Raw genomic sequence first — 25,983 nt, forward strand, 5'->3', positions numbered from 1 at the left:
GGGTTATTAAATTTGCAGACGACGTTCAGGTCAGTGGAGTTGTGGATAAAGACGAAGGATGTTGTAGGTTACAGAGAGAAATAGATAAGCTGCAGAGCGGGGCTGAGAGGTGGCAAATGGAGGTTAATGCGGACAAGTGTGAGGTGATTCAATTTGGTCAGAGTAACCGGAATGCAAAGTACTGGGCTAATGGTAAGATTCTTGGTAGTGTAGATGAGCAGAGAGATCTCGGTGTCCATGTACACAGATCCTTGAAAGTTGCCACCCAGGGTTGACAGGGTTGTTAAGAAGGCATACAGTGTTTTAGTTTTTATTAATAGAGGGATCGAGTTCCAGAACCATGAGGTTATGCTGCAGCTGTACAAAACTCTGGTGCGGCCGCACTTTGAGTATTGTGTACAGTCCTGGTCACTGCATTATAAGAAGGATGTGGAAGCTTTGGAAAGGGTGCAGAGGAGATTTACTAGGATGTTGCCTGATATGGAGGGAAGGTCTTACGAGGAAAGGCTGAGGGACTTGAGGCTGTTTTCGTTAGAGAGAAGAAGGTTGAGAGGTGACTTAATAGAGACATATAAGATAATCAGAGGGTTAGATAGGGTGGACAGGGAGAGCATTTTTCCAAGTATGATGATGGCGAGCACGAGGGGGCATAGCTTTAAATTGAGGGGTGATAGATATAGGACAGATTCTTTACTCAGAGTAGTAAGGGTATGGAATGCTTTGCCAGCAACGGTAGTAGTTCACCAACATTTAAGTCGTCATTGGACAAGCATATGGACGTACATGGAATAGTGTAGATTAGATGGGCTTCAAATTGGTATGACAGGTCAGCGCAACATTGAGGGCCAAAGGGCCTGTACTGCGCTGTAATGTTCTATGTTCTATGTACAGGTAAAAACAATGACTGCAGATGCTGGAAACCAGAGTCTAGATGAGAGTGATGCTGGAAAAGCACAGCAGTTCAGGCAGCATCCGAGGAGACCCATGTTCTATGTACCCAGTGTCAGAGCGTATACCAAATGGAGTGGCGATGCAAATATCAGACATCAGCTCTTAGGAACTGTACATACAGCGCTGTCAAAGTGGTCTGTGTCTTCGCGATGCCCCGCTGTACCCAGTCAAGAACCAGGGTATTGAATCACACAGAACTGCCTGACAGCGCAACTATTCCACTAAACAGACTTTGTCCATTCCCTTCAAAGTACATTTTATCGTCACTTTTACTGAATGAATTCACGTTTACAAGTGCAGCGGATCCTGCGTTCAGAAACGTTTGGTGTTGACATTTAAGAAATGAAGAGTAAGAATTATTCTTATCTCTTCTAGCTCTTCAATCACCTTTCTTCCACTCTCTCTACATGATTCGGTATTGAATAATAATATGCAAATTTGATTCTCCACTGCTAATTAACAAAACCTCAGTTTGGTTGTTTAAGTACACAGTTTGTATATTCCACAGGTTCCTGATCATCTCCCGGCAGCAGGGAAACATCCCATGGGGAAGTCGAATATTGAATGGCAGTCTGGCTGAGAACAAAGTCCTTTTTTATATGGCTCTGGACTTATCCTGGTCCATCGAACCAGAAAGAAACTCGAGTAGCATGTGTACGGTGCTTTGACCATTTGGAGACTCCTCCAGCACCATCAGTGAATGGTACTACCGTATGGGAATTCTGGACTGTAACTTTCATTAGAAGTGAAACTTTACAAAACGAGACACATAAGTGACACAATAGTGAGACAAAAACAAAGACTAGGTTGTTAATGTGACTTTTATATGAGTTCAAATGAGATTTTCTTTGGAATCCTGAATGTTTATTTCTGTGGTGCAGACGAAGGAAGAAACGTTTTCCCCAATCAAATTGAAGGAGCTGTGCTCCAATAAGATAGTTATCGCAATGATTGATAAGTTCCCAGGCTTCCGGGTGTAATCTACGTGGCAGAGGAGGGAGGCGAGGAAAGAACAAGGTTGGGAGAGGTTATCGCGAAATTAGTGCCTTCAGGTTTTGAGAATGAGTGTTGCTTTTAAACATCAGTCGATTGGAAGAGTGAACGGGAGGATGCTTCTTGAGCTGGGATTGGTGCTGTGTACAGGTAGGGGTTTGGTATTGATCGGGAGATGGTGGACTCGGAGCCATGGCTGGGAGCCACACCTCACAGCCAAGCTGCTGAAAGAACTCGGTTTCGAATTCACCGGAGAATAGAGGTAGATCAGGCTGGAAGTTTATGGAATCTATTCGTTCAGTTTGAAAGTAATTCTCCGCCGATTCCTTTGGGTTTGTTCCAATTTGCCTTCAATGACCTGACGCTGAAGATTAAGTTGTTTTTGTTACTTTCAGGAACCTTTCTAACCTCCAACTCCCGTCCTCCGTGTAGCCTACACCAACCATTTTACTTCCTTATTCGAAAAAGTTGTCAAACCAGACCAGAATTCATTACTCCTTTTCCTGGGGCACACCTAAAGATACAGGCTTGTCTGTAGACCTTTTTGAAATGGTCCTTAAGAACGGATTAAGGGGGTGTCGTTATATAAAAAAAAGGGGTGAAGTGAGATCTGCGTTGAACGCAAGGAAACGTTGCACAGTAATAGATATTAAAAGTTTACCAGAGTTCCTCTAATAACCTCTTCCAGTTCCTCTCCTCTAACATATAAAAGAGCAGGGCAGCAGATGGAAACTCCAGACTTTGTCCCTCTGAGTAGTATATCATATTTGCCTCCCTATCTGAATTCAAAATTCCAGAACGCTCTTCTTAATAGCACTTGAATGGACCTGCATCTCAAATACTACAGGGCTCAAGATGGTGGCAAAACACCATCTTGTCCAAGGCATTTCGATGGGCTATAAATACTGGTTTAGCCAGTGATGCCCACGTAACATTTTAAAGAATGAAATGTATTGAGGTATTGCAGCCTTACTATGTAAGGTATAAAGTTGTTTAACTGTGATCATGCTGATAAATGTCCAACTCATGTCCTGTCTCTACAGGACAAGCTGAGTGGTGGTAATGAAGGTCAGGGCTACAGTGTTGACTGCAATAAGTACCAGAGTATTTTCAAATTGTATTTTGAACCATTCCCTCTTCTCTCACTGGGTTAGATTTATCAGTCATGAGGTCACCCTCACAATGTTTGGTACTTGTGTTGAGTTTATAGATAGTCCAAAAACATGACACTGTTTATCCTGCCATACTGGTCAGCACCACATTAGCAAATTGCTGTCTTCTGAATTCCTTGCATTGTTATATTATTGAATTAACTTTTTGTAGGGAATACAGGCTTCAATATATAGTATTTTAGATTTTTAATGTACAATAGTGCATTTCATTCCATGCCTGGGTTTAATTCAGTTTTAACATTCTTGGTTCAACACTTTGCAGTATTGTATAATGCAATAACCAGAAATTACAACTTCCCCTGGGACCTGTTTACCTGACATTTCAGCTGACAATCATTCTAAGCTGTTACAATTATCCAACATTCAGTGGTTAAATTAGCATTCCTGATTGTTAATCTATTGATCAATGTAACTGTAATTATAACATTGTTTATGTACAATCTGATTATGTAGGATTTTCGACAGCTGGATAGGAAGGTAAGAGGATCCTGTCACTTGCAGCAAAAGGAAGCATTAAAATAGTACCTCACGCCAACTTGGGTCTCAATGTTTTAACGGTCAATGAGGTTTTATTGCTGACAATCAATTTCCTCACTGTGAGATCCCATACAATGAAAGAATTGATAAGAAAATTGGTTCTTTGTGGTGTTTTTCAAGGAATAATATTGGTCAGAACATTTAAAGAATTTTCCTGCTCTGCTTTCATTAGTGTGAAAAAATTATTCCCTTCAACCTGAGCCAGTTATTGGGATTTTTGTTTCATCTCAATGATGGAAGACCAATATGCAGGACTCCTTCAGTATTCTACAAGAATAGTCTTTTACATTTCCTCCTTTTGCCAATGACTGGGGTAATACAGTGTATCTGTAGCAAAGTGAATGATTATGATGCCAGAAACTGGGTGTGAGTGAAACCGAAATGTGATTATGCAATCATTCATTGTAAAATTTATAACAAGATACATTCCCATAATCTTGTACTAAAAATTGAATTGCCTGATCACTACATTCATTGATTAGTTACCTGCAAGTCAAAAAATAATTTGGAATCACAAAACGATAGAGCACAGCTAGAAGCCATTCAGTCCATCATACAGGGATTGGCTCTTTGAAGACAACCTATCCAATCATTCTGACATCGCTTCTCTATCACTATAATGAGGCTTTAGTTTTCTTTGAAGTATTTGTGCAATTTCATTTAAAGTCTATTGAAGTTAATTATTATTAATTATCAAAGTTTATTGAATCTGCATCTGGCAGTGTATTCTGCCCATTACCTAAAAATGTTGTCTTCACAGCATTTCCTTACATTACCTTAAATGGGTCACCATATGGTGTAAAAAGTGAAGTCTGCAGATGCTGGAGATCAGAGCTGAAAATGTGTTGCTGGTTAAAGCACAGCAGGTCAGGCAGCATCCAAGGAACAGGAAATTTGACGTTTCGGGCCAGAGCCTTCCTGATGAAGGGCTCTGGCCCGAAACGTCGAATTTCCTGTTCCTTGGATGCTGCCTGACCTGCTGTGTGCTTTAACCAGCAACACATTTTCACCATATGGTGTAAGTGGTTTCTCCCTATTTGCTCCACCAAAACTGTTCATGATTTTGACACATTTATCAAATCTCCCACTGCTCAAGGAGAATATCCCCAATTTCTCTGATTACAAGAATTTCTCCTGGATAATGAAGATATTTTTAACATATTAGGACCTTAAATACAGCTTCGTAGTATTCAGTTTTTTTTACCTCCAATCACAGAATAGTTACAGAATAAAAGGCAGACATTCAGTCATTGTGTCTGTGTAGCTTTCTGAAGGAGCAGTTAACTTAGTGCCACTTCTGACCTTCTCCCCATTATGCTGAAGGCTCTTATTTAGTGGATTTTTAAAAATTCACTTGTGGGACATGGGTGCTGCTGACTGTCCAGCATTTATTATCATCTCTAGTTGTCATTGAGAAGGTTGTTGCTGAGCTGCCTTCTTGAGTTGCTGCAGGCCACATGCTGTAGATTGACCCATAATGCTCTTAAGGAGGGAGTTCCATGATTTTGACTCAGCAACAGTGAAGCTACAGCTATATGTTTCTAAGTCAGGACAGTGAGTGGCTTGAAGAGGCACTTGCAGGTCACACTGTTCCAATGTAGGCTGCTGTCTTTGCCCTAAGTGTTTGTGTGCTTGGAAGGTGCTGTCTAAGGGCCTTTGAATTTCTGCAGTGCATTTTGTATATAGTACACACTGCTGCTACTGGTGAAGGGAGTAGATGTTTGTAGATGTGGTGACAATCAAGAGAGCTGCTTTGTCCTGGATGGTATTAAGCTTCTTGAGTATTGTTGGAGCTGTATTCATCCATGCAAGCGGGGTATATTCCATCACATTTGTCTTGTACCTTGTAGGTGGTGGACCAGCATTAGGGAGTCAGGAGGTGAGTTACTTGCCACAGTATACTGAGCCTCTGACCTTCTTTTGTGGCCACTCTCTTTATGTCGGGGTATTGTTGATTCACCTGTTCAATGGTAACCTCAAGTATGTTGATGATGTGGAAATTCAGTGCTGGTACCATTATTGAATGGCAGTAGTTAGACTGTCCCTTATTGGAGTTGTTCATTGCCTGGTATTTGTGTGGCATTAATGTTGCTGCTTATCAGCCAAAACCTGGATATGTCTTGTTGCATTTGGACATGGACTGCTTCAATATCAGAGGAATTGTGAATGGTGCTGAACTTTGTGCAGTCATCAGCGGTCTTCCTCACTTCTTACCTTATGATGGAGGGAAGGTTATTGATGAAGCATCTGAAAATGGTTGAGCTGAAGAAACTACCTTGACTCCAGCAGAGATGGTCTGGAGCTGAGATGTCTGATCTCTATCTGGCAGCATAGAAAATTGCCCAGGTATGTACTATACACAAAAAGCAGGACAAATCCAATCTGGCTAATTACTGCCTCCTCAATGTACACTTGCTCATCAGTAAAGTGAGGGAACGTATCATCAACAGTGCCATCAAGCTGCACCTACTCAGCAGCAGTTGCCTCAGTGACACCCAGTTTGGGTTTGGCCAGGATTACTCAGCTCCTAATTTCATTACAGCCTTAGTTCAAACATGGACAAAAGAGCTGAATTCCAGCAATGGGGTGAGAGTGCCAATCGTTGACATCAAGGCTGCACTTGATTGAGTTTGGTATCAAGGAGCCCCAGCAAAACTGTAATCAATTAGAATTGGGGCCAAACTCTCTGCTGGGAATAATCATATCTGGCAAAAAGGACAATTTAGTCAAATCTTAATAACCTCAAATCTTCCTCCATCTTAGGTGGTGAATTCCAGATCATGCTTGCCCCACTGTTTGAAAATGTTTTGTTATTTCTCTTGCACTTACCTTTTAATCTGTCCCAACTTGTTTTTGACATTTGCACGCATGGGTACACCCATGTGTGGATCCTTCATGATTTTGTATACTCTTAGCAAATCTCTTCTCAACCTTCCTGTTCTCTGAGATCAGTCCCACTTATTCATATCTGAAATCATTTTCATGAACTTTTTTTTTCTAGACTTTCTCTAATGTCTTTAGATCCCTCCTAATGTTTGGTTCCCACAGCTAGACACAATACTCCAGTTGATGCCAGTGTTTTACAAAAGTTAGTGAAACTTCCTTTTTTATATACTCTAGATCCCTATTCATAAAGCTAATGTACAATATGCCTTATTAATTGCTGTTGCAACCAGTACTTCCACTTTAAATTACTTGTGCACATGTACATGGAGGGTCCTCTGATTCTGCACCCCCTCAGTATTACGCCTTTGAGTTTGCATAGGATCAACATTGTGAGTCATTCAATATGAATCACTTCAGATTTCTCAACATTGAATTACATCTGCCACTTAACTGCCCGTTTCACCAATCAGTGTATGCTTTTGAAGTTTTATACTACCTTTACCGTTCATGATGCTTCCAGGTTTTGAATATTTACACGTTTTGAAATTGTACCCTGTAAACTAAGATTTTGGTCATTAATGTACACCAGGGAAAGCAAGGGTCCTAACCCTGCGTTGTGGGGAACTCTTTCCCAATGTGAAAATAAAAACGTGAAGAATCATTCTATTTCCTGTCAATCAGTCAATTTTTTTTTATTCTATGTTGCTTCTGTCCCTTTTATTCCATGAACTATAATTTGGGATTTGGTGTTCTGGTACGTTGCATCACAAAAAGTTAGAAAGCAGGTACTGCAGGTGGTTAGGAAGGCAAATGGAATGTTGTTTTTGCAAAGGGAATAAAACATAAAGTAGGAATGTTTTGTACAGGGTGTTGGTGAGACTAAATCGCGAGTACTCTATACAGCTTTGGTTTCCTTATTTACTAAATGATTTAACTGCATTGGAAGCAATCAAAAAAAGGTTCCCTCGACTGATTTCTGGGGTTGATGTGAATGTTTTTGTCAGGAAAGGTTGAACGGCTTGGGAATGTATCCATTGTAATTCAGAATTGGGAGTTGATCTGATAGGGTGGGTGCTGAAATGATTTTCCCTTTATTGGGGAAACTAGTACTGAGTGGTGCAGTTTAAGAAGGGAGGAAGGCAATGGCCTAGTGGTATTATTGCTGGACTGTTAATTCAGAGGCCAGAGTAATGTTCTGGGGACCTGGGTTTAGATCCCATCTTGGCAAATGGAATTTGAATTCAATAAATACCTGGGGATTAAGAATATAATGATGACCATAAATCCATTGTGAATTGGATTTGATTCTGGACCCACAGCACTGTGGTTGACTCTTAACTACCTGATGGGTAATGAATGCTGCCTAACCAGTGATGATCTCATCCTGTGAATGACTAAAGGAAACAAATACATGGTCTCCCATTTTAAGATTGAGATGAAGCACATTTGTTTTATTTTTGAGATTTGAGAGGGTAGTGATAGGATCATTACATAGTTTTAAGGACAAGTAGGTAAATTCTTGATTCACAGGAGAGTCGGTGGATAGAGGGTAGGCAGAAAGTGGAGTCAAGGCCAAAATCCGATCACCCATGACCCAAGCAAATGGCAGAATATGCTTGAGGGACTTTACTACTGCCCCTAATTTGTAAATTTATCCTTTTGCTCAAATCTTTATCAAATGTCTTTTTGGAAGTCCATGTACACCACATTGGCAGGATCACCCCCCTGAACTCACTCTGTTACCTCCATCATAAAACTCCAGGCAAGTTAATTAAAGAATTATCCCTTTATTTTCTTAAGTAACCCACTCAAGTGATTATTCATTTACCCAGTTTGTTACTTCTAGAAACCTGTCGATAACTGAGGTGAAAATGACTGGTCTTTGCATCCTTTTTAAAACAATGATATGACATTTATAATTATCTAATACTTTGACATTAACCTGATATGAAGGGGGACTGGAAATTTATGCCCAGTGTGTCTACAGTTTCTAATCTCCCTTTTTTTGATGATACACTGAGAATATTTGAACTGAAATTCTTTCAGAATTCAATCATCAGAAATAATACATCAATAATTCAAAATGGTCTCACTGTGGTATTCTCTATAGCATACCGCTATACACTCTATACTCTCCCAGCTTGTGTGAGATTGCATAAATTACTGAGATGGAGATTTTTGAAACAAAAAGCAATATTTTTAAGTAGCTTTGGAAGGCTGAAGTATAAGCTGATAATGAAACTAAATTTTTAAGTGACATTCTGATAGTTACACCTAGATATTCAACCTCTTAAAACAGCAGACAGAGGAACATCATTTATGAATTATTTGTTGATGCTATTGAGTATGAAGGGGATCAAGGGTTACAGGGAGAAGCGGGAGAATGTGGTTGAGAAACTTATTAGCCGTGATTGGATGGTGGAGCAGACTTAATGGCTGAATGACCTAATTTCTGCTCCTATGTCTTATGATCTTATCATAGAAACATTATTGCACTAAATCAGGCCATTCAGCCCATCATGTGGGCACTGGCTCTTCAAAGGAGCAATTTGCCTTTGTTAAACCCTGCCTTTTGCCTGTAGACCTGCACTCTTAGTTCGTTTTCTTTTCAGATTTCCTCTTCGGCTTCATTTCAGTCTGCCCCCATCCAGTCAGGCAGTGCATTTCAGAAGCTAATCGTTCGCTGTGTAATATTTGTCCTCATGACAATCAAGCTGAATACATGAGGTGGATTTTCCAAGGAATGGCAATATGGGGTGGTCGTTGGGAATGGTGAGTGTTCCACTCTGTTCAGGAGTTGGTGGAGGTCAGTTCTGGTGTGGCCTGACAGGGGAGGGTTGGGTCCCAGTGCGCATCAATTCAGGGTCTGGAGTGCCCAGGGCGGAAGTGCCCATCTTCTAGATGGGAGGAGTGTGAAGTAAGCATAGAATCAGTTGAACAGATACCTAGAAATTAGACTGGGTATTTCATATTGTAACTTTTCCTGAGTAATGGTTTACTTAATTTTGTTGACATTCTCTGATTTAAATATAGAATTTGATGGTTTCAGGCTTAGGAGAAGTTGTCAGGTGATTCCTTTGGAGTGAGATCTAGAGGTTCAGGTACATAGTTTTTTGAAAGTTGCAAGACAGGTAGACAGTAGTAAAGAATCTGGATCAGTGGTGCTGGAAGAGCACAGCAGTTCAGGCAGCATCCAAAGTGCAGCGAAATCGACGTTTCGGGCAAAAGCCCTTCATCAGGAATAAAGGCAGTGAGCCTGAAGCGTGGAGAGATAAGCTAGGGGAGGGTGGGGGTGGGGAGAGAGTAGCATAGAGTACAATGGGTGAGTGGAGGAGGGGATGAAGGTGCAGGGCAGAGGAAATGATCTGGGAGTTGCAGTGGGAGAGGGACTCCCTGAGATTCTTGTAGAGAGAGGAGGAAAACTTCAAGGCAGGCATCCTTGCAAGAGGATTCGCAGTAGGGTTAAAAAGTCATTTAGTATGCTGGCCTAATTGCTCAGACCATTGAATATAGGAGTTGGGGTATCCATGTAGATGTTGTACAGGATGCTAGTGAGGCCACTTTTGGAGTTCAATATACAGTTCTGGTTGCACTGCTATAGGAAGGATATTATTAAATTGGAGAGGGTTGAGAAAAGAGTCACTAGCATATTGCCAGGACTGGAGGGTTTGAGTTCTAAGGAGAGGCTGGATAGGCTGGGACATTTTTCACTGGAGCATAGAAGGGTGACTTTTAGAGGTTTGTAAAATCATGAGGGGCACAGGTAAGGTGTATAGCATAGATCTTTTCCCTAATCTGGGGGAGTTCAGGGGGATTTTTCTTTAAGGTGAGAGGGAAGAAGACTTAAAACGGACCTGCAGGACAACTGTTTCACACAGGGTGGTTTGTCTGTGAAATGAACTGCCAGAGGAAGTGGTAAATGCAGGTACAGTTACAACATTTTTAAAAAAAAAACATTTGGACAGGTACTTCAATAGGAAAGGTCTAGAGCAATATGTGCCAAAGACAGGCAAGTGGGACTAATTTAATTTGGGGAAACTTGGTCAGCATGGACGATTTGGACCATAGGGTCTGTTTCCATGCTGGATGACTGTGACTGCTGTGATGAGGTTTCCTCAAGGTTCACATGTGTAAGTCCCATGTATGATGGCAAAACAACTGTATGTCCATTGGAAAATCCAGACTAAAATGTTCAGGAGGTGAAAAGTAAATAAGAGGAAGAAAAAAAGTGAAAACTTGCAATGATTAGAGCAGGAGTAGGTCATTCAACCCTTTAGAGCTTGCTCTGCTATGCTAGACCATGATTGATTACCTTCCTAAATGCCATATTTCCGTGCTATCCCATTCCTCTTACTGCCATTGATCCCGAGAAATCTATCAACCTCTCTTGAAATTACTTAATGACTGAGCTCCTACAGCTGTCCAGGTACAGAATGCCAAATTTTCTCCACCCTTTTCGGTGGAGAAGCTTCTCCCCATCTCAGTCCTAATGGGATTGTCTTTTATTCTGAGACTATGCTCCGAGGTTCCTGACTTTACATTTAGAGGAAACATTCTCTCTGCATTCTCTACCTCTTCATGAATTTTCTAAATTTTTCTATGCGAATTCCTCTCATTCCTCAACTCTAAAGAGTTTGAAAGGGCGTCAATGGTCTAGTGATATTACCTTCAGACTATTAATCCAGAAACTCAGCTAATGTTCTGGGTTCGAATCATGCCATGACAGATTGGTGAAATTTGAATTCAATAAGAAAAGAAACCTGGAATTAACAATTTACTGATGACTATGAAACTATTGTCAATTGACAAGAAAAAGCTACCTGGCTCGCTAATGTTCTTCAGAGAAGGAAACCTGCCTCACCTAGTCTGGTCGATATGTGACTTGAGACCCACAGCAATTTGGTTGACTGTCGTTTGCCCTCTGGGTAATTGGGGATGGGCAGTGAATACTGGCCCATCCAGTGACACCCACATCCTGTGAATAAATGGAATTTCTCCTCATCGGATTATCCATCTAGGGATAATCTAGTGAAGCTCTGCTAAACTTCCTCTATGGCAAATACATCCATCCTTTGGCAGAGTACCAGCACTGCACACAATACTCCAGGTCCAGTCTCACCAGTCTTTGGTGCAATTGAAGTAGGCGTTATTTACTGCTGTACTTTAATCTTCTTGCAATAAAGATAAATAAGTTATTTGCCTCCTGAATTGTTTGCTGCACCTGTGTGCGAGCTTTCGATGAACTATGGACATTAATATTTTCTGATCTCTCACCATTTACGAAATGCTCTGCACCTTTGTTCCTCCTATCAATGTGGATGACCTCACACTTATCCACATTATATTCCATCTATCAAGGACTTGTTCACTCAGCCTCTTTAAATCCCCTTAAAGCCTCTTTGCATCTTCTTTACAAATCTAATTCCCACAAAGTTTTTTTTTATTATCTGTAATCTTGGAAATGTTATAATTGGTGCCAAGGTCCTAATCATTGATGCAGATTGAATAATGGAGTAGTCAGGCACCAAACCTTGGGGTACCCTGCTGGTCATAGCCTGTCCACCTGAGAAAGACCCATTTATTCTTGTTTTTTGCCTGTCAACCAATCCCAGGCTATACTACTATATTAGCCCCAATTCCATCACTTTAATTTTGTTCATTAACTTCTTGCCTTTCTCAAAAGCCTTTTGAAGATCCAAATACACCACATCTACTGGTTGCCCCTTATTAGCTCTAGTAGTAATATCTTGAAGAAATTCATGAGGTTTATGAGACATGACTGTTCCCTTCATATTGACTTTGTCTGATTAGATTATTTTTCTAAATCTCTTTGTAATTTCTTTATAATACTCTAGTATTTTTCCAACTAATGTTGTTAGGCTGACCAGTCTCTCCTATCCTGTTTTCTCCCTCTCTCTCTCTCCCTTCTTAAAAGTAGGGTTACGCGTGCAACCTTTCAATCTGTAGGCATGTAGCAGAATTAAGTGTTTTGAAACATGATCATCAATGTTTCCATTATCTCTTTAGAACTCTAGGGTGGTAGCAGTACTCTAGGTGAAGGTTATTAGATGCTGGGGATTTTCCATATTTAATTTTCTCTAATATTACTTGCACTAATTGCTTTGAGTTCCACATACACTCACTAGACCCTTGGATCCTAACTATTCCAGGAAACCACCTTAAGTTTCTCTGTGAAAAAGATATGGCACTGACTTAGCTTCTCAGTCATTCCTTTCTTGTTATATGTTCTTCCTCTCTGCCTGTAACGAACCAACAGTTGTCTTTGCTAATCCTTTTCTTTTAACATTCATAGATACTTTCAGAATCCAATTTTATTTTTCTTGCTGTTTTCCTATTCACATTCTATTCTCTTTCTTTATCAATTTCTTTTTCTCCCTCCTTGGAATTTTGTACTTTTCTTTCAATCCTCAGGCTTTTTGAAACCAAACCTTATTCTCTTCAACATTAATCATTGCTTATCTACTGTCAAACCTTCGAATGTATTTTTCTAACCTACTGCAGCCATTCTCTTTCTCATACCTTCATAACTACTATTTTATTTTTAGATTTCAAACTCTTAGTTCAGTTTGAATAACATCTTTTTCAAACTAATGGAAAGTTCTGCACTCCTATGGTCACTATTTACTAAAGGCTCTTTTAAAAGATCATTAATTAATCTTTTCTGATTGTATAATACCCGGTCTAAAAAGCCTGTGTTCAAGTTGGTTCCTCAATATATTGTTCCAGAAATCTCTCTCGGACAAATGCCAGGAATTCTTCCTCCACGGGATTGTGGAGATTTACCTAGTCTATACGTAGACTAGTCACTTTTTTTTGTATAATCCCGCATCACAAGGGTGTCATTGGCTGGGCCATCCCAATTTAGCCTTAAGGTTGTGCCTAGCTGTCATCTTGAACTGTTGCAATTCATTTGTCGTACACCCACAATGCCAATAGGGAGGGAGTTCGAGATTTTGATCCCGCGAAATGCTCCTCTAGCTATATGCACCTCTAACTTCTGGATTTATATTAAGCTAGTATATTGCTAGTACTGGTTGCAATGCATGGAACACTCCTATCAGTATATCAATGTTTGCTGCCCCTTGCAGTTTTTTTTATCTCAACCCAGTTTATGGAATAGAAGGGACCGTAGCAATGTGGGTCCAAAATTGACTGAGCGGTAGGAACAGAGTATTGATAATTGATTTTTTTTTTCCCAATCTCTTGGAAGTTTATCATAGGATTTTGCAGGTCTAAGTATTGAGACTTTTGATTTTCCTGATTTTGTTATTGATGTCCATCTTGATCTGCAAGGGCCAATTTCAAAGTTTGTGAGTGAGACAAAACTTGGACTTTGAAGAGGACTGTGTAGAACTTCAGAAGGACATTGAAAGGTTGTTGGAATAGCTGGATAGGTGGCAGATGATATTCAATGCAGAGAAGTACATGGTGATACTTTTGTTACAAAGAATATGGGGCGAAAGTGTCAAGTAAAGTATACCATAAAGGGTGTGCATGGGTGTATATGGGCAGCAGTCTTTTAAAAGGAGAAAGTGAGGTCTGCAGATGCTGGAGATCAGAGCTGAAAATGTGTTGCTGGAAAAGCGCAGCAGGTCAGGCAGCATCCAAGGAACAGGAAATTCGACGTTTCGGGCATAAGCCTGATGAAGGGCTTATGCCCGAAACGTCGAATTTCCTGTTCCTTGGATGCTGCCTGACCTGCTGCGCTTTTCCAGCAACACATTTTCAGCAGTCTTTAAAAGGCAGGACAACTGGAGAGTGTGGCAATTAATCATACAGAATCTTTGTTAATCGTGGTATAGAGTACAAGAGCAGGGATGTTGTGCTGAACCTGTATAAGGCAGTAGTTAGACTCATGGGATATTGTGTGCAACTATGGGGCACCACACTCCAGGAAACATTGGAGGCAGTGAAGAAGACATACTCGGGTTTATGAGAATATGCGCAGGGATTAGGAACTTGAATTATAAGGATAAATTGGAGAAGTTGGGACTGTCTTCCTTGGAGAGAAGACTAAGAGGCAATTTGATTGAAGTTTTGAAAATCATGAGAGATCTGGTTGGAGTAAACAGGAAGACATTGTTCCCATGTACGAAAGGATCAAGAATGAGACAGCACAGATTTAAAATAGCTTGCCGAAGATATTCGTTTTCACTCAGTATATGATTTGGGTCTGGAATGCACTGCCTGGATGTGTGGTGAGGACAGATTCAATCAAGGCTTCCAGTGGGTATTAGATTATCTCAGTAAAGAGAAATAATGCGTCGGTTACTGGGAAATGGTGGAGAATGGTAATACGTCATGATGTTTTGAAAGGGTATTGGAGGGGGAGGATGCAGTTGTTGTCCAACATAGGCAAGGCTAGAAAAGAGGACCTGTTTGGAGATTATCAAAGCACTAAGAACAAAATTAAGCAACAGGACCTCTAGGGTTATAATCTCCGGATTATTATCTGAGTCACGTGCAAATTGGCTTATGATAAGAAAATTAGGGAAGAAAACACGTGGCCAAGGGAGTGAATGTGGGAAAGAGGTGTTCCATTTCATGGGGCATTGGCATTAGTTATGGTACAGGAGACAGCTGTACCGATGGGACAGTCTCCACCTGAACCAATCTGGAATCCGTGTTCTAGCAAAAAGGGTAAATAGAGTGGTCACTAGGAAAGTGGAAAACAGCAGGAAGTATGATGGTACATAAAAAGGTAAGCAGCAGATTAGCATGTATGCAGCAGAGTTTCTTCATTGCCTGATCAAGCCTCTAGCCTTACACTCATAAAAGGGATGAAACTGATGTGCCATCTGCATCAACTAAAGGACCAGAAACAACAACAGCAAACCTAGCCTCTGTCAACTCTGCAAAACCCTTTCCAGCATCTGGGGGTAAGTGTAGAATTAGGAGAGCTGTCTCACAGCAGAGTCAAGGAATGACCTGACATAGTCATATGAAATTATACCTTACACACACCATCACAGACAACATCATTACCGTCCCAGCAAAAGTGATTTGACACAGTGGTGTGTAGTCAGGATAGAGTTGCCCAGGTAATACTCAACATTGTCTCAAGACTCCTTGAAATCTCATGCAATCAAACATGGGCAAGGAAGCTGCCCTTTGCCCCCTCAGCTGATGCATCTGTCCTGTTGAACACTGCTTGGAGGAAGCGTTGAGGCTGGCAGGGGTGTGGAATGTACTCTGGGTGCAAGTCTTTAATGTCTACCATTGCTGACCACACTGGTCAATGTCTGAATGACGTTGAAGCTAAACTGGGTCTGAGACAGGTGCTGAGAGAACCACACAGAGAAAACATAGTTTGTCTTATACTCACCAATTAGTCTGCTGCAGATACATCTGACTGACACTGACTGAGTAATTGTGGACAGAAAGTTTTGCCTTCACATTCAGAAAACTGTCTATCATTTCGTATGGCCTATCATCGTGCAAAATGGGATGAACTTCGGATAGATTGAGCAACTCAAGATTGCAAATCTATAAGAAATCTATAAACGGCAGTAGATTTGTACACCAACACAATCTGCAACCTCATTGCCCAGCGCATCCACCACTCCACCATACAATGAACCAGGGTTACCCCCAGCTTGAATGGAGAGAGTAGAAGGGTATGTGAGGAGCAGCACCAGGCATACCTAAAGCTGATGGGTCGACCTGGTGAAGCTATAACAAAGGCCTATTTGTATGTTAAACAGCATAACCAGCAACTGATTTGTCAGAGCTAAGTGATTCCACAAACATCAAATCTAAATTCTGAAGCGGTGGCCACATTTAGTCGTGGATGGTAGTGGACAGTTGACCAACTCACTGGAGGAGAGGTGTCCACAAATATTCCTACCCTGAATGAACTTGGAGCCCAACACATTTGTGCAAAAGATAAAGCAGTTGAAATTGCAACTGAAAAATCTTCAGCCAGAAGTGCTGAGTGGATGATCCATCTCAGCTTCTTCCAAGTCCCCAGTATCACAAATGTTAGTTTTCAGAGTTTGATTCACTTGACTGAAGACACTGGATACTGCAAAGGTTGTGGGTCCTGACAACATTCCAGCAAAAGTACTGAAGACTCTACATTAATGGTTAGTCCCGATAAGTCTGTTATGGAGTTCGGTCCACACGTATTCTCTCGATCAGTACCCTCTACCATTTACTAGGACGTAATGTCTCAAAGGACATTGAGAGGCTGTGTGGGATCTAGACTCAGGAATTGGGGGTTGAAATCTTGTCAGAGGCTCGGGAGGATACTTGGAAGAATGTAAGGAAGATTTTGATTTGCAATAGGACGCAGGCTATGCAACTGAAGGTACTGCACAAGGTTTATTTGGCACCGGAGTGGCTTGTGAAATTTAAGGCAGAAATGTCCCCAGTGTGCCCGAAATGTAAACCAGACATTGGTACTCTTACTCACTGCTTATGGTCATGCCACAAGCTTCGTAGGTATTGGGGTGCTATAGCGAGTGTTTTGGAAGGGGTCTTGGGAACCGAGGTCAAGGTAGATCCCTCCTCTTAGGTCTGCCGAGTCACCCGTCTTTGGATGCACATGGGAAGAAACTGTTTAATATTCTTTCATATTGTCCGAGGAAGAACATCCTGATGAGCTAGTTGTCAGACAATCCCGCAGGATCTCTGGGTGGCATAGGTTAGTTACAGAGCACATCCCCCTGCACTGCCAGAAAAATGTGGTACACCAGAAAACAAAACTTTTTTATGGGATGTAGCGGCCCTTATTGAACCATATAGATGCAAGCTTATCGGTTGTATTGGTCAGAGCCTTTGAGTAGATGTGAGGGCTGTGTCTGATGGGCCAGGGGCCCCTGAGAATAAGAATCGCAAATAAATATAGATATGCCAACTGATGCTCCTAGTGATGGTGAGCTTTGATGGGGTTACACAGAGTGTTGTAACTTTAATTTAATTTGCCTTGTTCAATCCGATTTAATTTAGTTTTTTTGTTTAATTATTTATTGAATTGTAGTAGGGGTAGATTTTTAAAAAAAATCTTTTTTTCTTTTAAACTGTTTGTGGAGTAGAGTAGTAGTTTGTTTATTGTTATTGTTGTTATATTATAGGATTGATATACTTTTTGGTAGTAATTTTATAATTTTGTAAAAAAATGTACTGCAGACTTATGCTTCAGAGCTTGCTGCAGTCCTAGCCAAGCTCTTTCTGTACAGCCACAGCACTGGCATCACCCAACAATGTGAAAAGTTGTCCAGGTATGTTCTGTACACTTAAACAGGGCAAATCCAACCTGGCGAATTACCATTCCATCTGTCTACTCTTGATCATCAGTAAAGTGATGGAAGGTATAATCAACAATGTTATCAAACAGTCTTTAGGAATGAGGGGGATAGCTCTGCATGGGTTGGAATCATCCTTGGAAGATGTTGGACATTATTGGAGGTCAGGAATTACCACGCCAGGATACTGCTACAGAAGTTCCCCAGGGTAATGTCCCTGGCAAAGCATTTTCAACTGCTTCATCAATGACCTTCCTTCCATTAAAAAAATATCAGATGGAAATGTGGTGGTGGCTCACCATTATCTTTTTGAGAGCAATACATGAAAGTAGTAATCAAATTTTAAAGTCCTCTCTCTATTATGATCCCAGTTAGTGATACTTGGTAAGTCAGATCCTGGAATGAAATCTGGTTTGATAGTTGTATTTTAGTTAAATGGTAATTAAGCATTGTAACATGCTCTTGTGAGGCTGTAAATATTTATTTAATAATAGACAAGTTAATTACACAAGAATGTAAACAAAACCAGCTACAAAATATTAGTTATATAGATCTTACCGCAAACATCAAAGCAACAGTTGAATTTGTTCAAGGCTGGGGTAAACAGATATTTGATTGACCCCAGAGTTGAGAGATGTGGAGGAAGGTTAGGAGAGTGGAGGTAAGGTAATAAACAGATCAGTCATAATTTTTATTGAATGGCAGAATATATAAGATAGGAGCAGAGGCTATTATTCAGCCTATTTCTTATGATCTTGTGCATAATTGTTTTACAGCCCCACATCAAATTTAAAAGGACCCTGTCATTTTGCTTCACAACGTTGTCTGTGATTTAATCTAATTTCCAAATATCTCTTATTAATGCACATTACACAAAATAAACTCCTCCAATTCATCTTTCAGCTTTTCAACTGCCAACACCTTTACCTCAGCTTCCACTCTGTCCTTTAAACCTTCCCTTTTGTTTTTAATAACTGGGCTGGGATTTATTGGCTTTTTAAAAGGGACTATTTCCTTATAGGGATCATGTCCCTCCTTCACCTTGATAAGATATTCATTTATCTTGTGTCTTGAGAATCTTAATTGAGGGAAGTATTTGTATTATATCTGAGCCAGGTTTTTACAAATCTAATTGTAGAAATTAGTACATGATGTGGTACAGATTAACTTGGACCTAATAAAATTTGTGATTTAAATTTCATTAAATTTACAGTGCTAACAGCCACAGATTCAGCCAACGTTGTTATCAACCCCAAAGATTTAGAGATTGGCAGAGGTGCTGAATTTGTTATCAGTTGTCAATACAGTCTGACCGATTCAGATATGAATACTCGTATCATCGAATGGCATAAACTCTCAGATATTCCAAATGAAGGACCGGTAAGTATAGCTTGAGTATCCCAACATTTAATTACTGTATCATTGCTAGCTATGCCTTCGTGCCAGGCCTCTAAGTTCTGGAATTGCCTCTCTGCCTTTCTACTCCACTTTCTGCATTTAAAACACTCCTTAAAGCCTAGCATTTTTGCCAAATTTTGGGTCATCTGACTGATTACCTCCCTCATGTGGTTTGTATTGACTTATCTTTGGGACTTTTATAAAACAAATGTTTTTATACAATAAAACCATTTTATAAATATAAGTTGCTGCTTTTGAAATTAGCAATTAATGCTTTTGTAATTAAATTATTGCCATCATAATTAATTCTGACATTTTTACGATACTGAACAAAAGAATTACAACAAGTGAATTGAATTAGCATTAATAAGGAAATAGTGGAGGCTAGTACAATTGCAACATTTAAAAGGCATCCAGATGGTTATATGAATAGGAAGGGTTTGGAGGGATATGGGCTGGATGCTGGTAAGTAGGACTAGATTAGGTTGGGATATCTGGTCGGCATGGATGAGTTGAACCGAAGGGTCTGATTCCATGCTGTACATCTCTATGACTATGACTCTATCTCATCATTTAGGCTCAACAAAGTGGCATTTCAATTGGTTCATAATGTGCCAGATTTGGTCGTCAGTGCGATAGGAACACTGTTCAGTGCTTGGATAGTAGACAGTGTTAAGTGCTCACCATCTCCCAGGAAATTGAGACTAGAATTGATACTGAGAGCAGTCTCCTAAGCTTTTGAGCACAGCTAACCACACGCAAGGCAGTAGCTGGTTATGGAAATAATCTAGTCAATGAAGGGCACAAGTGTAAATGATTAGATTAGATTACATTACTTACAGTGTGGAAACAGGCTCTTTGGCCCAACAAGTCAGCGGCACGGTGGCACAGTGGTTAGCACTGCTGCCTCACAGCGCCTGAGACCCGGGTTCAATTCCCGACTCAGGCGACAGACTGTGTGGAGTTTGCACATTCTCCCCGTGTCTGCCTGTGTTTCCTCCGGGTGCTTCGGTTTCCTCCCACAGTCCAAAGATGTGCAGGTCAGGTGAATTGGCTACGCTAAATTGCCCATAGTGTTAGGTAAGGGGTAAATATAGGGGTATGGGTGGGTTGCGCTTCGGCGGGTCGGTGTGGACTTGTTGGGCCGAAGGACCTGTTTCCACACTAAGTAATCTAATCTTTTTTAAAAAAAAAGTCCACACTGACCTGCCGAAGCGCAACACACCCAGACCCATTCCCTGACATTTACCCCTTCACCTAACACTATGGGCAATTTAGCTTGGCCAATTCACCTAACCTGCACATTTTTGGATTGTGGGAGGAAACCGGAGCAAACCCATGCAGACACGGGGAGAATGTGCAAACTCCACACAGTCAGTCGCCTGAGGCAGGAATTGAACCCAGGTCTCTGGTGCTGTGAGGCAGCAGTGCTAACCACTGTGCTGCCTACTATGATCAGTATCCTTAGGAACCGATGCAGAGTCCTTCATTAGGATGGCAGATGAGAAAAGCAAATGGGAGGAAGACAACTATGTTTAAATTTTCAGCACTGAGCTATCTGGAAATGCCAGAGAATCAGTATGATATAATACTGTGTTAATCTTGACAGATGGTATCTGAGACTTTTGATCTTACTGAGAAGATCTCATACCTTGCAATACTGCTTGCCATGCCCTGCAATAGCTGTTTAAGTCATTGTTGCCTTAAGTTTTCACCATAGGCTCATTCCAAGAAATCTTGCTGGCATTGCTCATTTAAAGCATTCCATTTCATCTCATATATTTCCAGGAAGAGTTCTAACTTCTAAAAGAAAATCAAGTTAAACTCCTGTTATTAACTGAAAGAACATCCCACAAATGTTGTAAATTACCGAGTAACCTCTACTGTTTTAAAAAATAAAGTAACAGCAAGTCGTACTGACCTAACTCTTTATGTTTTGTAAACCCTTATTATTCAGACCCTAAAACCTTAACAGACCACTTCCTGTTCTATTCTTAATTCTATCCAAAATTTTCTCTGTACTTTCCAGGATCTCAAAGGTTCTTGCAGATCTCCTGGAACCAAACCAAGGCCTGCCATACCTCTCAGGAATTCAGTTTGATTCTCCTCCATTTTCTAATCTGGCACTTAGATTCCCTGAGCTTGATTTCTCTGTGACAATTCCATTGCTAATTTCTTTTTTGTATCAGGCAGATCTGACAATTTTAATTGCTTTTAGCCTTTTCATTCTAAACCTAGTTACTCCAAATCAGGAACAACTCTTTTCCAATAATCTCTCTCTTCACTCTTTTGGTTGTTGGCAAGTGCAACATTGCCTTCTTATAGCTTTTCAAATGAAATCTTAACAACTTTCTCTGTTTCACACTCCTGCTCTCACTTCCATTCCATATGAGACTTAATATCCACAGATCCAAGACTGTCTTCCTGTAATCTGTTCACATGGTATATGGCATAACTGGTGATGTTCTAGATAGAGATTTCAAGCTGGTCCTTTGATTTTAAAATTATATCAACACTAAGAATTTCCCTGATTTACCATCTTTCAACCTTTGTTTGATCTGTGCCCCAAGTTAAATAATTTAAACCCATATATGAACACTTTGGATACATCTTATTTCTACCTAAAAGATCAGGATGAAGTTACCCATCACTGGTATTTGTACACTTCTTGTCTCTGACCCCTCTATGTAAACATGATTGTACTGGAAGCTGTATATATGAATACATAGAGTGCTGTTCTTTGCAAACAGAATATGTACATGCACCACACCTATTTCAACTCCACAAAAAAGGTGACAGTCATGCATTGAGTCATTGGTTAGGACATTGCCCTGAAAAATTAAGAGTCAACCTGCATGGTTTGAGATCTAACCAAAACCTGGCTGTTCATACGCAACCATCCTTAACAACTGCATTTTCCATGGCAATACCTCTACTAATCAGAGTCCACTTGTCAGCCAATTAGCATTCTCCTCTATACAATAATAGTAGTGGTTTCCCCTTTTATTTTGTTGAGTTTTTGAATTGTTTCTTGTATATGTTCCTTCTGTTATGTATCAAAGATTTTCTTCTTTTAAATTTCTTAATAATAAAATAGTCATAGAGTTATACAGCAAGGAAAAAGACCCTTTGATCCAACTCCACTAGATATCCTAAACTGATCTAGTCCCATTTGCCAGCATCCCTCAACCATTCTTATTCATATACCTGTCCAGATGCCTTTTAAAAGTTGTAATTTTACCAGCCTCCACCAATTCCTCTGGCAGTGTATTCCATACATGCACCATCGTCTGCGTGGAAAAGTTGCTCCTCAGGACTCAGGCATAGACATGTACGGCATGGAAACAGACACTTCTTCGGTCTAACTCGTCCATGCTAACCAGCTATCAGAAACTAATCTAGACCCATTTGTCAGCATTTGGCCAATATCCCTCTAAATCCTTCCTATTCATATACAAGAACAGTTACCTTTTTAAATTTTATAATTGTACCAGCCTCCATCACTTCGTCTGGTAGCTCATTCCATACACACACCACCTTCTGTGTGCAAAAGTTGACCCTTAGGTCCTTTTAAATCTTTCCCTCTCCTCTTAACTCCCCCACCATGGGAAAAGACCTTGTCTATTTACCCTATCCATTCCTCTCATGTTATAAACCTCTAGAAGGTCACCCTTTAGCCTCCAACACTCCAGGGAAAATAGCCCCAGTCTCTTCCCCCTTTTTAAATCTTTCCCTTCACACCTTAAATCTATGCCCTCCAGTTTTGGACTCCCCAACCCTGGAAAAAGACCATGGTTAGTCACTCTATCCATGCCCCTCATGATATTAAAAACATTTGTAAGGACACCCCTCAGCCTTCGCACTCCAGGAAAAATAACCCCAGTGTACTCAGCCTCTCACTATAACTCAAGCCCTTCAATCCCAACAACATCCTTGTAAATCTTTTCTGAACCGTTCAAGTTTAATAACCTCTTTCCTAGAGCCAGGAGACTAGAATTGAATGCAGTATTCTGAAAGTGGCCTAACCAACAGCTGCAACATGACCTCCCAACTCCCATACCAATTAAGGCAAGAGTGCCAAACACCACCTTCATTTCTTTGTCTACCTGCACCCCTTGGTCCCTTTGTTTAGCAACATTTCCCACAGCCCGACCATTAACTGTGTAAGTCCTGCCATGATTTGCCTTACCAAAATGCAACACCTCACACTTATCTAAATTAAACTCCATATGCCGCTCCTTGGCCCATTGGCCCATCCGAACAAGGGCTTATGCCCGAAACGTCGAATCTCCTGTTCCTTGGATGCTGCCTGACCTGCTGCGCTTTTCCAGCAACACATTTTCACCATTGGCCCATCTGATCAAGGTCCCTTTATAATTTTAGGTAACCTCCTTCTCTATTCAGTACAGCACTAACTTTAATGTCATCTGCAAACTTTCTAACCATACCTCCTCTATTCACATCTAAATCACTTATACAAATGACAAAAAAACAGTGGATACAGCACAATCCTTGCAACACATTGCTGGTCACAGGCCTCCAGTCCGAAAAACAACCCTCCACCACAATACTCTGTCTCCTACCAAACTAATTTTTTATCCAATTGGCTCGCTCCTCCTGGATTCCACGTGATCTAATCTTACTAACCAGCCTACTATGCGGAATCTTGTCGAATGCCTTGCTGAAGTCCATGTAGATGTCTACCGCTCTGCTTTCATCAGGCTTCTTTGTCACTTCTTCAAACAACTCAATCAAGTTAGTGAGACATGATTTCGCATGCAGAAAGCCATGCTGACTCTCCCTAATCAGTCTTTGCCTTTCCAAATGCTTGTAAATCCTGTCCCTCAGAATCTCCTCCAACAACTGACCCACCGCTGATAACAGGCTTACCGGTCTATAGGCATTCCCTTGACACCTTTCTGAAATAATGGTTGCACATTAGCCAATTTCCAGACATCTAGTGCCTCACCTGGGGTGGCTATTGATGATACAAATATCTCAGCAAGGGACCCAGCAGTCTCTTCCCTAGCTTCCTGTAAAGTTCTGGGATACACCTGATCAGGTCCTGGGGATTTATCCACTTTTTTTTGTATTTAAGATATTCAGCATCTCCTCTTCTGTAATGTAGACACATTTTTCAAGATATCCTTATTTATTCCCCCAAGTTCTCCAGCTTCCATATCCTTCTCCAGAGTAAACACTGATGCAAATTACTTGTTTAGCAAGTCATCCATCTTCTGTGGTTCCTAGAGGGCCTGGTTAATCATTAAGGGGCCCTTATTCTCTCTTTCCCTTAATGTATTTGCAGAATCTTTTGATTCTCCTTAAACTGCTTGCCAAAGATATCTCTTGCCCATTTTTTGCCCTCCTGATTTCCCTCAAGTATGCTCCTACTGCCCTTATACTATACTCTTCTAGGAATTCACAGCTGTCTATACCTGACAAGAGCCTTCTTCTTTTACTTGACCAGAACCACAATTTCTCTAGTCATCCAGCATTCCCTTCACCAGCAGCCTTGACCTTCACGCTAATAGGAACATACTCTCTCTATACTCTTGTTATCTCCTTTTTAAAGGCCTCCCATTTCCAACCATCCCTTTATCTGTCAAAAGCATCTCAATCAAATTTTGAAAGTCCTTGCCCAATACTGTCAAAATTGGCCTTGCTCCAATTTAAGTTTATATCAGGTCTATCCTTTTTCATAACTATTTTTGTTTCAGTCAGAACATACGATTGGTAGTTGAGAAATAATAGTTAGAAGGGAGTAAGAGAACAACAGGAGGCCTAATTCAATACACTGGGAATATATCTGCAATACATTGTTGCTCCTGCCAGGTGTGTTTGAACTCTTATAACTATCAAAAGAACTGTGAATTGATTCTTAATAATAGTAAAACAATAATATTTAACACAATTAATATTAGAGTAACTGTCTGTGTGGAGTTTGCACATTCTCTCCATGTCTGCATGGGTTTCCTCCGGGTGCTCCCATTTCCTCCCACGGTCCAAAGATGTGCAGTTTAGGTGAATTGGCAATGCTAAATTGCCCATAGTGTTCAGGGATGTGTACGTTAGGTGTATTAGTCAGGAGTAATAGGATAAGGGAATGGGTCTGGTTGGGTTACTCTTTAGAGTGTCAATGGGCCAAATGGCTTGTTTTCACACTGGAGGAATTCTATGATTCTATTCTATGAACTAACAACAAACATTACAATCTATCTTCTGCTTTAATTTAACTTTGGTCATATACCATACTAGAACTTGGCCGGGCTTCATGTGGTGATGTCATCTGGTCTTCCAATGGTTTCAGAGGTGTCTTTTCGTTTGATGATTATTGTCGAGTTACCACTCCTGATGGTGGTCATAGAGTCATAGAGATGTACAGCACAGAAACCCCGACAGCGATTCTTATACTCCAAAATCTATGTGCCCTTTTGGGAGGGTCTTGAGTATCTTCCAATGGATCATTCAGATTTGATCACTTTGATCTGACCCAACCAAGTGTTAGCACACTGATGGCAGAGTGGACCTTACTGGAGGGGCAGGGTGCACATAGCCTCCTCCAAATAAGGGTGCAATGTACCTCCGTGTCTGGTACAATCTCCGTGTTTTTGATTATCCTGTGATTGACATTCCATTGACTCATTCAAACCCAAATCTGGGTGTGTATTGTAGAGTCTGCAGCTACCGGATTTGTTTACAAACTGTCGGTGGGCAATTGCAGCCTGTTTGTATTCTGCAGCATGCTGATTGAAACAGTCACTTTAGTCAAGGCTAGC

At 40.7% G+C, this 25,983-nt stretch overlaps 1 protein-coding gene across 1 annotated transcript in view; it reads left to right on the plus strand.

Annotated features, from left to right (window-relative positions):
- The first annotated feature begins 1,930 nt into the window (after positions 1 to 1,930).
- LOC132820804 (cell surface A33 antigen-like) overlaps positions 1,931 to 25,983 on the plus strand; it is a 39,910-nt gene continuing 15,857 nt past the window's right edge. Inside the window, exons 1-2 of the mRNA XM_060833119.1 lie at positions 1,931 to 2,094; positions 19,020 to 19,186. Of these exons, the coding sequence (XP_060689102.1) occupies positions 2,013 to 2,094; positions 19,020 to 19,186 (249 nt within the window). The 5' untranslated portion in view covers positions 1,931 to 2,012. The remainder of the gene's footprint in view (positions 2,095 to 19,019; positions 19,187 to 25,983) is intronic.

Source organism: Hemiscyllium ocellatum, chromosome 12 (genome assembly GCF_020745735.1).
Source record: "Hemiscyllium ocellatum isolate sHemOce1 chromosome 12, sHemOce1.pat.X.cur, whole genome shotgun sequence".
NCBI classification, from domain to species: Eukaryota; Metazoa; Chordata; class Chondrichthyes; order Orectolobiformes; family Hemiscylliidae; genus Hemiscyllium; species Hemiscyllium ocellatum.